The sequence below is a fragment of the Lepisma saccharinum genome, chromosome 9 (assembly GCF_977018435.1).
Source record: "Lepisma saccharinum chromosome 9, izLepSacc3.1, whole genome shotgun sequence".
NCBI classification, from domain to species: domain Eukaryota; kingdom Metazoa; phylum Arthropoda; class Insecta; order Zygentoma; family Lepismatidae; genus Lepisma; species Lepisma saccharinum.
The window spans coordinates 32,679,877-32,692,601 of record NC_139237.1 but is presented as its reverse complement, the minus strand read 5'-3'; the positions used below and the strand labels follow the sequence as shown (position 1 = coordinate 32,692,601).

General features: G+C 38.1%; 1 protein-coding gene across 1 annotated transcript in view; it reads right to left on the bottom strand.

Annotated features, from left to right (window-relative positions):
- Positions 1 to 932: 932 nt before the first annotated feature.
- Positions 933 to 12,725, bottom strand: part of LOC145992604 (glutamate-gated chloride channel alpha-like) — a 28,390-nt gene continuing 16,597 nt past the window's right edge. Inside the window, exons 7-9 of the mRNA XM_083128957.1 lie at positions 6,075 to 6,276; positions 3,812 to 4,001; positions 933 to 1,924 (exon numbers count right to left, since the gene is read on the bottom strand). Of these exons, the coding sequence (XP_082985083.1) occupies positions 1,706 to 1,924; positions 3,812 to 4,001; positions 6,075 to 6,276 (611 nt within the window). The 3' untranslated portion in view covers positions 933 to 1,705. The remainder of the gene's footprint in view (positions 1,925 to 3,811; positions 4,002 to 6,074; positions 6,277 to 12,725) is intronic.

Below are 12,725 nucleotides of genomic sequence, written 5' to 3'. Positions count from 1 at the left end.
ATCTTGATGGGTTTATGTAAGAAGAGATCTCAATGTCATCTATATATATATATATATATATATATATATATATATATATATATATATATATATATATATATATATATATAAACAAATGTACCTGTATTTTGGTTTGTAAGTAGAAATACTTTGGGAAGTTTTTTTTTTTTTTTTTAAAAAAAGGTGTTTGTAATATTTTGTTTTTGAGATATGGATATTCCCCATAACGAGTATCGTGTATATGTTTTCTCCCTTAGAGGGAGGGGGAATTTTTGTAACATACTCATTACGAGGCAATATAAAAAAGGATCTGGTACTATCGTGTAATAGATTGTCTTTTGTTTGATCACGTGACGTTCTCTGCTCGGCGAGAGAAGGCTCCGCCTGTTACGGAGTTCTTCCTTCCTGAGCAGCCGCAGAGTGCACACTTATATTCTAGGTTGGTTATGTTGGTTGTACTTTATTTGTCTGTAGGTAAATGAATACATTGAGTTGTGTTAAATTATGATGATACATAATGAATGTAAATCAAATTGTGGCTCAAGTAGTTAATCATATTTGTAATAAACAAGCAAATTATCCAAAATGAAATACATGTTTTAATTAATGAAACAACAAGACTTCTGGTAAAATATTCATGGGTCCACTGCCATACTTTGCTATTTAGTGTAGTTACCATTTGTATCTATCTTTTTGAGGTTTAAGGTGGTTACAATGTGCATAGGTTCTCACCTGCAGTGCGAGTGCAGGACACAGTGAACGAACTATTGAAAACTGTAGAATTTAACATATTGAGAGATTCATTTAGTGCACTCAAGAAAAAAATACATCAACAAGTGCATCAATTAGTGTAAATATTGTGTATATAAATATTAATTTTATATATTATTTTCTTTTCTCTTTGAACATAATTGGGAGATGCATATTGTACTGAACTAATAAGTAATAATAATAGTAATAATAATAATACTGTGTAGATCCTGTAACTAAGTGGTCTAACAGTTCTACCCCACTACTCGCAAGTTAGAATCCTAGCGACGGATACATATTTTTTTTAACAATCACCCACACGTCACTCTTTCAAAAATCCAAAAAGCAAGTCGACCTTAGGACACATTGCATGTGTTTACGTCTAGCAGCTGGAATAGTCTTTCATACTCTCAAAATGTCAATGACCCTTTCACACGAACGTGGAAACCACGTTTGCTTGAGACGAATGAACCACAGCTTTATCCAACGGACTGGACCGGAATTATTATTATTATTATTTCCAACATGAGCCACAATAATATATCTTCCCAGTGTTATGGTACCTCCTGTGCAGAGAATTAAGTTAGGTCCAATTTCAATGGAATCTTTTTATAACCTTTTAAAGCTGTGCGTGAGATTTGGCTCCCGGGACCGAATTGATACATGTTAAAAGAAATCTGTTCCTTGTGGTCCAGAAACCAATTACATTAACGGACCTTTAACAACGCTGCTTAAAATTAGGTCCAGTCCAAATTAGCCTATCGGTGCATTAAATGGCTTTAAAATCAAAACTAACAAACTCACAATAACAAATATCACAAACAAATGTAGGATATAGATTGCTGGTACGACATATCGTACTACATATGTGCTACAACACAGTGTAGATATAGTATGTACACTGCTTGCATGTAACAAAACAGGTTAAACATCTTTATCTCATTTCCTCCTTCTGTTAGTTGTCTGAAGATAAGGCCTTCCATGTTTTGTTCATCTTGTCCAGGTGGTTGTGCCAATACCAGTAGTTGAACCCTATGAACGCCAGAGGGAAGATGATGAATGATGATGTATCAAGAAGACCCTGTCGACGCAACAAGCTCTTGACGGATTGCACACATCTTCTGTTTTTCCAAAACTGCACCATCCGTCTTTCTCTGTGTTTTGGTAAGTGTTCCTGGAGATAATAAATGTGTTTTAAGAAGAAGATGTTTAACATACATTCAACTGATTTATGCATTAAAATTTACTTTAACTCGAACTCAAACATTTTGTGGACAATTTCACACATGAAATAGCAATATCATCGTGGATAATATTGTTAGACCTTACTTTTATTTGTGTAAAGAAAAAGTAATATAAAGTGCTCCCCTGTGCTTTGCACCACGCCATGAAGGCGTATAGGGGGTGTGGGGTTAGGGCATCAGACTTTCTTGATCTAAGCAGATCTGGGAGTGATGTGATCAGCACCACGCTCTTGGCCGCCTTTACCCCCCCCCCCCCCCGCCCCGAGTTTCCTCCAGCTACCAACTTTATACGACGCTGGGTGGGCGCAGGAGCCGCTTGAACAGGTTGAAAATCTCCCGGTTCTCCCCCGCATGTTAGTGAGAACTTTGATTTGTGTGGCTATACAATATTTAGAGGGCACTGTTATTCCAACAGATACGTGTTCCTAGAGAGGAATACTGATGCTCCACTTCAGGAGCATATTTCATCGTGTGAGGACGAAAGGAAATCAACTCCTAAGGCGGAGTGTTTGCGTCGTTGACTTGTAATCAAGGGGTCCCGTGTTCGAAAGCCTGTGGAGGCACATAGTGGTTCGGATCACATTTTAAACTGTAGTTGCAGTCCCAGTTAGACTTACTGTGCATAAAGTGGACTTAAAACAACAACTCAACAAATACAGGAGATAGGAATTAATAATGTATTTTAAGGAATACGTGACTGCACTTTTCTGCTAAGGATTAGAAGTGAAGATATGTCGATCTGAGTACAAATAAGGCTCTTCAAAGAATATTTTTAAAACAAAATGAAAACCTTATTTTTGGAGTTAAGTTCCTTTCGTTCTCATTCAACGATTTTACTGCAAGAGTTGAATAAGACATCTCCACACGACTGGTTTGACCCGAGAAATCATCTCTATTACCACATGTTGCATTGAAGTGTCATAAGATCGCATGATGTTCAAGGGAATAGCTTAGCAGATAACCTCATGGCCATACAAAGCTAATAATAATAATAACAAAATTATTAATACCGCATGGAAGAAAATGTTTTATTGATTTGGTTGTGCCATTCCTGGCTAATCGTGAATATGAGGATGAGTGATGATATGATGAAATTGATGAAGGGACATTCACACACAACACCTATACCCAGGCTGGAATTTGAACCCGGGACCCTTGGCCTCGTGGCGCGCTGTGATAACCACTCTGCCACAGAGGTTGGCGGGAGAAAGAAGTCGAAATGGAACAGCAAAGTGCCGTCGATGAAGTCCAACCATATTAAAATGAAAAGAAAAACAACAACAATTTTTTAATAGAAGGAATTGCAAAAATGGATTACTGCAAAGTAGTAAATTCAATATCTCAAGTTAAGCAAAAATAAAAGAAAGATAAGTATATGATAATGAAAGTCTTACTAGCTATAAGAAAAGCAGTGTTTTTCATGGGAAGAACATACCAATCAACATGAAGAATCTTCATTGAAGTTATGAATGTTGAATGTTCACTTTTGTCGCAAGTTTTATCTTCTTGGCGTCTATTTCCGTATTCTCATCTAAATTAAACAAGGGGACCCTCTTGAGGGATATAACTGAAGTAATATATTTTATGAACTGAAAAATAATTTTATGAACATTTTGAGCTCATATTGAGCAGTGCTTCTAGTGCATTGCATGCAGTAGGTGGCTTGCGAACTGACGAGAAAGGTTCAGCGAACTAGACGACGTTATTGTGTGGAGGAACCAGCGATTCTCGTATCTTGCTCCCTTTGCTTTCCCGACAAATCGCAATAGCTCATACACCCACTTTCGTGGCGGCTATTATGGCAAACAAATACTTACGAAAAGCTTGATGCGCGTCAGAGATGGAACAGCGTAGGAATGTGGTTCCGGTGCCTTCTCCCGCATGAGTGAGCAGCGGCTGCTCAACAGAATGACTGCGTACTCCAGAAGGGCTCCCACCACGAACGTCATGCAAGCGATGAACCACTGCTCCACGGGCTTCACCTCGAACGAAGGACTCAGCTTCTGCCTGTTAAAAAATATATTTTAAAAAAGTGTTTACGTGATTCCAAGACAAATAAGCAGGTCTTAACTGTTAACCCTCGGATCTGACAATATTTGGTGAGCGAGTCGATTTTTTACCCCATATTAAGACAAGGGTTTTGTCCGATTTTTAAGGATTTTTAAAAACGGGTTATTTTCAAATTCGTGTATCTCGGTGTAAAGCTACAGAGATGAAACTGGTCATCTTTTGAACATCGAGAGAGTCAAAGGGTATTTCTAACATTATTCGCTCAAGTATTCGATGTGTTCAATTTTGGAAGTTTTCAATAATAAAAAAAATATTTCAAGCGTTTTTTTACTCATTTTTGGATTTTGAGCTTCTATATTTCTTACGTATAGTGTGTTTGGCGTTTTGGAATTGCAAGTAGACGCAGCCATTCATTCTGAAACGTGTCTTGCGTTGAATAACAATTTATAACATACTTCGGAGTAAATACAACACAACTTTACCCATTTAACTCCTTATTGTATAGCTAGTTTCAAAAGAGAGAAGTGTGAGAGTTTTATTTGTGTAAATGTCAAAGAATATTCAACCCAAGAATTCCCCAAAATTTCTACACCCCCAATAATTTCTCCACATACCCCATAACCACCGCTAAAATTTTTACGATATTCCCCTAAATGTTTGCAACAGATTATTTTATTCTAATTCAAACCCCGGTTTTAACTCTCCACTATTCTAGGAACAATATCACACCCCTAGCATGGAAATTCTGATAATAACATGCTCCTTTTTACTTATTATTTTCCTGGAGAATGCTTGCAAAACCTTCGTGGCATTTACTTTGAAAGATATACGTATTTGAAAATATCGTGTCTCGTGAATAAGCGATTTTTTTTAAAAAAAAATGACTCTTGCAACAGATTTAACAAAAAGGGATCTACACCCACGAAAATTGATCAAAATTTGAGAGTTCGACGTGTAATCACTCTTTTCTTTCAGGTGTTTTTTGATACAATAAATTCAAAATCTTACTTTTCTATGCATTTGATACATCGGAACTATGTGTTGCTTCATGAGTAATGCAGTTAGGTGTTGCCTTACGTACACCAGGTTGGATTGAGGAAATTCTATCCCAGGCTTCTGTTTATAAAATAGATTCTACTTGTGAGGCAAAATGGCTTTGTAAACGGTTGCAAAATAATAAATAGCACACACACACACACATGCATATAAGTGCGATTGTGTGTTGTAAATCTATACTTATACTTTATATTACTTTACTCTAATTACTACTAAACAACAAACTAACTCTCTTACTATCACTAGTTTCCACATGAAACCACTAACGAACATAGAAAAAAAATGTTAAAGAAAAAAAAATAGAAAAATATAAGCACCTCTTCCAGTATGTTTCATCATCAACAAAAATGCTGAATGTCTAGTTGTATCAACTGTATTATTTGAAGAATTAACATCGTTGTTCTGTATCTCTGAACAACGATGTACATTCATGTAATGTTCAATTGAAAAATAAAGAAATAGAGGAAAATTAAGACGTTGGAACAGAAATACAACGGATATGACGTCCTGGTGTAAATTTCAGGTGCCAGGACAACAAGCACATAGCCCTGAATGTATGAGGATGGAGGCTGGGCTACTGTCGGGTGTTCCCTCTCAAGTTTATTAATCTATTGTTAGAAGTCTATTTGGCGTCGCTACAGAGGGAGGATGATAAATTTACAGTTGTAACCAATGCTCCATTGTTGCTACTCTGTAGGTGGTTACCGTAGACACCTTGAAATAAAGAAGCTACTGCGAAAAAAAATGATGTCTGGAAATACTTACGAGCACGCGGTCTTTGTGCAGAATCTGAATTTCCAGTCAAGAACTTACAACTAAACTCAAATATATTGTGTTAGTGAATGTTATTTGACCAATATAATATGGGTGGTTACCGTGGTGGAAGAGGAGCAGAAACTGCCTGGATCTTAAATTCGGCGCCTATGTATGTTAACATCGTATTTCGAAGGTGCTGAGTGCATAATTGGGAATGAATTGGAAATCACATCTCAAGGTCAGTCTTAGTTCACTTACCGGAGGGAGTTGAACATTGTGACGAGAGTGAGGAGAGTGGTCATCATCAGCGTCACCCTCCCTGGAACCATCTCTGGGTTTATAATGAAGCTGCACCAGGACAGGGCAACCAGGAGTCCACTGGGGAAGTACGTCATCAGCAAGTGGGGGGAGAGATCCCTGTACAGGTACACGGTGAGGTACAGTAGTTTCATGTCATAATCTGAAAGTAAATGTGTGTAGATAGGTCCCTAACAGTATTATCCAAAAGAACCTAAATAAATTATGTTAAATATATATATTAATATTTTCGTAAAATATTTCACTGAGGAAAATAAACTAAAATTTCTAATCATTGGTGAAATGTTCCTAAATTGAACCTCAATGCACTATTTTGAACAAAATTGAACATCATAGTAACTGATCTGATTTACTCAGATAGGCTAATAGAAACTGCATATGCAGTCTAAATTGGAATCCGTATTACTGTGCAATTATCCTTTAACAGTGATTGAACCCGGGACGCCTTCACTGCCATTCGACAGCGTTATTACTACTTCATCGAGGAGGCCTTAGTGTTTGTAGATAGTAGTGTAAGTTGAGCGCTTCAAAATAGTACTTGGTACGAGCTTTTTTTAGCCTCTTTTTTTATCAGTTGAAAATCAGTTTTTGACATATTTTGACAATTTTTTGTCGATGTTTTAGCGTTTAGCGATGTTTTAGTAAAATTTCCCTTTTTTCCCACTCGTACTTGGTACGAATGCCACGATCTTACGTGATATAACTTAACCTATTCGTTTTTTTTTCGTGCTAAACTACACGAGAGCCTCTACGTGCTTTGACCTACTTTAGAGTAGGACCATAAAGACAGTTCTGCAACCGAAAGTGAGGCTCGAAGTGAGGCTCGGTGAGGCTCGACTTAATGGTTTGCTCTTGTAAGACATAAGCCTTATTTTCTCGCAGAGTTGCCAACACCTTACTCGAAATAAAATCACCAAGGTTTTTTTCTTGGTCTAACCTATGTTATTGAACTGCGTCGTCACGTCCAAACCCGCATGAATTCCGGACACTATTGGTTCTATTCATATTTTTTCTTACGTATAGGTGTACATGATGAATCCGCAAATAGATTTGTCCTAAGTCTTACAGTTTCCAAGATAATCCCACTTCCGGTCGCCATTTTGGATTTCCGAGCATAGGTTCTATTCATACTTTTTCTCACGTATAGGTGTACATGACGAATCCGCAAACAGATTTTTTCTAAGTCTTACAGTTTCCAAGATAACCCCACTTCCGGTCGCCATTTTGGATTTCCGAACATAAGTTCTATTCATACTTTTTTCTCACGTATAGGTGTACATGATGAATCCGAAAATAGATTTTTCCTAAGTCTTACCGTTTCCAAGATAACCCCACTTCCGGTCGCCATTTTGGATTTCCGAGCATAGGTTCTATTCATACTTTTTCTCACGTATAGGTGTACATGATGAATCCCCAAACAGATTTTTCCTAAGTCTTACCGTTTCCAAGATAACCCCACTTCCGGTCGCCATTTTGGATTTCCGATCATAGGTTCTATTGATATTTTACTTACATATAGGCGTACGTGATGAATCCGCAAACAGATTTTTCCTAAGTCTTACCGTTTCCAAGATAATCCCACTTCCGGTCGCCATTTTGGATTTCCGAGCATAGGTTCTATTCATATTTTACTTGCATATAGGCGTACGTGATGAATCCGCAAACAGATTTCTCCTAAGTCTTACCGTTTCCAAGATAAACCCACTTCCGGTCGCCATTTTGGATTTCCGAACATAAGTTCTATTCATACTTTTTCTCACGTATAGGTGTACATGACGAATCCGCAAACAGATTTTTTCTAAGTCTTACCATTTCCAAGATAACACCACTTCCGGTCGGTATTTTCGATTTCCGAACATAGGTTAGTAGTATCATAAATGTGACTCCCACGCCAATTCTGATTTCTTGACCAAACGACCACAAAAACCTGAAAAACTCACTTTCTCTCCCCGTTCCGCGCCTCATTTATTGCGCTGACGATGTTTCACGGCGCAGAAAAGCAGTGATGAGTGAAAGATGCACTCTCATCCTCTCATCCTTCAAGGATGAGTGCACCTTATCGTAATTTTCCAAGTCCCGGGGACCAAAATGTTTATATATCGTGACCTTTGTAAACCTCTTTCTCTCGGGGAAACGATGTGCCACTCATTATTTCCGTATTGTGACGCAAACAAACAAACAAATAATAATTGTTTTTTTTTTTAGGATTCCCTGGCCCCTATATAACCTCGCCAGGGGTGCGTGGTGCCCAACCAAAAAAGTAAAAAAGGTTCTAACGGCTGCGGTTAGATAACCACACCTCTGTAGAGTTTCACGTGTTTTATTTTCTCAAAGGTCCTATGGGACATCTCTGTTTGTCAAAAATTCGAGATATTTGCAATTTAACGCAGGACTTAGAAAATTTTCGATTGATGAAAAAAATTGGTTCTATGACGACCTATGTTTATTTTCGTATGGGTGGACAGAGGACACCGAGACTCGACCGACGCACTAAACCCGACCTCTCTACGACTATTCGTTCAAAAGTTACGAGTGATCAAAATTTTTGGGAGGGGGTGGGCTAACTTCTTAACCCTTGACCCCAAAACCACCAAAACTTGGTACACGTATCCTACACCTCCAAAATCGACAGGGGGCATCTAACGATGCCGTATGGGGGTGTTTTTCGATATATTTTTTCGATAACTCTTACCATTTTCGAGATATTTGCAATTTAAGATTTTTTTTAACGCTGGACTTAGAAAATTTTCGGTACATATTTTTTGTTTCATGACGACCTATGTTTATTTTGGTATGGGAGGACAGAGGACACCGAGACTCGACCGACACACTAAACCCAACCTCTCTACGCGTACTCTACGTCACCAAAAAAGGTTAAAGGTTCCAAATAACAATAGTTAGAGTTTCGCCAATCTAGTAAAGTGGATTGGTTGAAATCTCCAAGGCGTATTTTGCATTTTTTTTTCTTCAAATATGAACACGTTAAAACTGAACTGTCTTGGATTTTTGAGTTTTGTATTCGCCCTGAGAAAATTCTATATAAAATAACATACCTGAAAATTATATTCGCAGAAGATTGATTTTTTTGAATTTTGTAATCACCTCAAGAAATTCTATATAAAATAACATACCTGAAAATTGTATTCACAGTAGATTGAATTCTTGGGTTTAGTATTCGCACACAAGAAATTGTATGTAAATAACATACCTGAAATTCTATTTACAGTAGATTGAATTTTTGAGTTTTGTAATCACTCCAAGAAATTCTATATAAAATAACATACCTGATAATTGTATCGCTATATACTAGATTTTTTTGATTTCTGTGATTTTGGAGAAAGCAATGGCATCCACCACCAGTTTCAATCATAAAAATGATAAAACTGAATGTGTTACTTGCGAAAAATTAATATCTAAAACTAATATTAGCAAACACAGGGCAAGATGTAGCGAAACAGGTTCGAGAATTAATCGTTCCTTACCTTCTAAGTCTTGTGCTCGATGTGGAAAGATGATTAGCATTACAAATTTAAGTAAACACCTCAAAATTTGCAAACCATCGACCGGACAAGCATCGAAAAGGAAAATCGATAATGCAGATACGGAAGCTTCCACTTCCAAGCAAATTAAATTATCCAATGAACGCAAACCAATTAGATCTGCATTCAACGACCAACTCCAGGATTTTTCAATTAAGTCAGAAGCAGGCCGTGACATCCTTAGTTTCTTGCATGAAACGAAAACATCTGTACTAAATATTTTGAAAGATAAACTTGAAAACAACTCTATAAAAGTATACGTTGTTCTGTTTTCCGAATACGAGAAAGTTGATGGCACAACGAGTATTTTTTATCATCGTACAAAAAACCAGACTCTTTATTTTGCTGACGTCGAAAATTTGGACAACTTCTATTATAAAGTTTCCAACGAGCTGGTTAAGAAACATGACGGTTTTGAGGCTAAAGGGTCGGGATGGTCTCTGTGTGGAAGTCCTCACACGTTAACTGTTTACGTGAACCGATTCTCGCCTCTTCGCGCTTCCAGCTACGTTCCTCTTCCACCGAACATTCAACACAAGAGAGCTGTGTTAAATATACAGAACAGCGATAACAAGTGTTTCCTTTGGTGTATATTGGCTGCACTGCATCCTGTTTATTGCAAAAATAATCCACAGTGGGTTGGATATTACAAACAATACGAGTCCGAATTTGAAAGTGTAATGTCTGGCATCGAATACCCGGTGACATTGTCGGATATAACAAAGTTCGAAAATCGTGCAGGAAAACGCATCGCTATTAATGTATATTCCTTCACGTCAGATAAATATCTCGTGCATCCCGTCAGGATAAGCGATATCGACGATGACGATGCTCGTGTAATAAATCTTCTTCTAATTTCAAACGAGGATGTTCATCACTACACGCTAATTCGTTCTCTATCACGTTTGGTCAGAAGTCAAACTACCAAGTATAAACATTGCATCGAAGTTTGCCCGAGATGCCTAACCACGTTCGACGATCGACAACAACTCGATTATCAAAATTACACCGGACGTCAAATTGCTATCGAGAAACTTGCCGAACATAAAATTTATTGCGGTGACAACAGACCGGCTAGAATGTTGATGCCCGAAACGAACGAAGTCGAAGAATTCAAAATGCACAAGGCATTGTTAGAACATCCCGCAATCATCGTCGCAGATTTCGAGTCTTTCCTGAAACCACTCTCCTACTGCGAACCGGATCCTGAAATTTCCTCCACAACGCCGTACCAGCTTCATCAACCTAATAGTTTCGGCTATGTTGTTGTGCAACGTGATAAAATAAATGAAGCATATATATACCGCGGACCAAATGTAATCGAACACTTCCTGGAAAAAATGGTGGAGGAGGTTGAGGTAATTGGTAGCGTACTGCTTACATCAAAACCGATGGCACCTTTAACTGAAAATGAACTTCAAAATTACAATTCCACTGAGGTGTGTCCGGTATGTGATCAAAGTTTCACTGATGAGAACAAAAAAATATTCCACCACGATCATTTCAGCGGAAACTACATAGGTGGAATTTGCAACACGTGCAATCTTAAAATCCAGAAACCTAAATTCATCCCCATATTCTTTCACAACGGAAGCGGCTATGATTTTCACCACCTGGTGAGACATCTTGGCTACGATCCGAAACGTATAGGTGTCTTGGCCGAGAATGAAGAACGCTACATTAGTCTCAGCAAGCAAGTGTCGATTCCGGGAACGAAAAATACAATCGAGATGCGCTTCCTGGATTCGTATAGATTTCTCTCTGCAAGTCTGGATGCTTTAGCGAACAAACTCACCGACGATCAATTCAAAATAACTAGAGCTAGTTTTCCCAACGTAGACACAGAACTCGTTAGACGTAAAGGGGTTTATCCTTACGAATATGTTAGTGATGGTTCTAAATTTAACGACGATGCTCTTCCACTTCCAAGAGAATTTTACAGCAGACTCAGAGAGAAAGGAATCACGGACGAAGAATACCAACACGCGCAACTCATGTGGGAGAAATTAGAATGTAGGACACTCGGAGACTACCACGACGCATACTTAAAATTAGACGTGACGATACTCGCGGATGTTTTTCAAGCGTTCAGGAAAACGGCAACGAATATTTATAAATTAGATCCAGCGTATTTCTACAGTCTACCGGGATTAGCGTGGTCGGCAATGTTATTCCAGACAAAGGTCAAGCTGGAACTGATATCGAACGTTGCAACGTTTAGAAAGTCGTTGATTTTTTTTCTGTATTTTCCGTCGTTGGGTTTCCTCGTCACGTCGATCGTCGCGAATCCGAAATCGTCACTGTTCCAGCAAGAAGAGCAGCGTTCCGAAAATTGATTGATCAACAGGCCGTTGAGTTTAGATAACATGGAAGGTAGAAATTCATGATCTGCCGTGCGGTGTACAGTCTCCATTGTTTGCTTTCGGAAACCAAAGTGATTCATTGTCCTTGCTAGTTATTTATTGTGTATGTGAGATAGTTAAAGTTTTTTTTATTTTAGTTATAGTTATTTAAGTTCATTTTTTTTCATTTGCATTGCCTACAATTTTTACTAATTTCTAAACGAAAGTGTCCCCAAGGGAACGTGTGGATTCCACAAGACAAAATACATCTTTTATCGTCATGCGGATCTAGTGCTACTTTCCTAACTTTGTTTGTTGTAATCACGTGGTCTACACTTTGGATTCTTTGTTCTATACTTAGTATCGTCGATTGTGAGTAAAGGCAATCGATGTAATCGTGGAAGGTGAGTTTGTTCTCCACCGTATTTTTGCCCACACCCTTTGCTTTCTTCGTGACGCTACTCTCTGTTCTCATGGCATACATCTTCGAACGCAAACCCGCGAACTCGACAATAATATCACCGTTACATTCATCTTTCAGTTTACCTAGGACTTTTTTGTTACGAGATGGAATTCCAAATCTGTTGGGTTGAGGATACGCAGAAGTATCGAAATACTCAAGCATGGAAGGATTTTTTATGTCTTCGTATAGGTTAGGTGTTTGTATGCTGTAAATAAAGCTGTCGGTGTCCGTGTACAAAAGTGATATC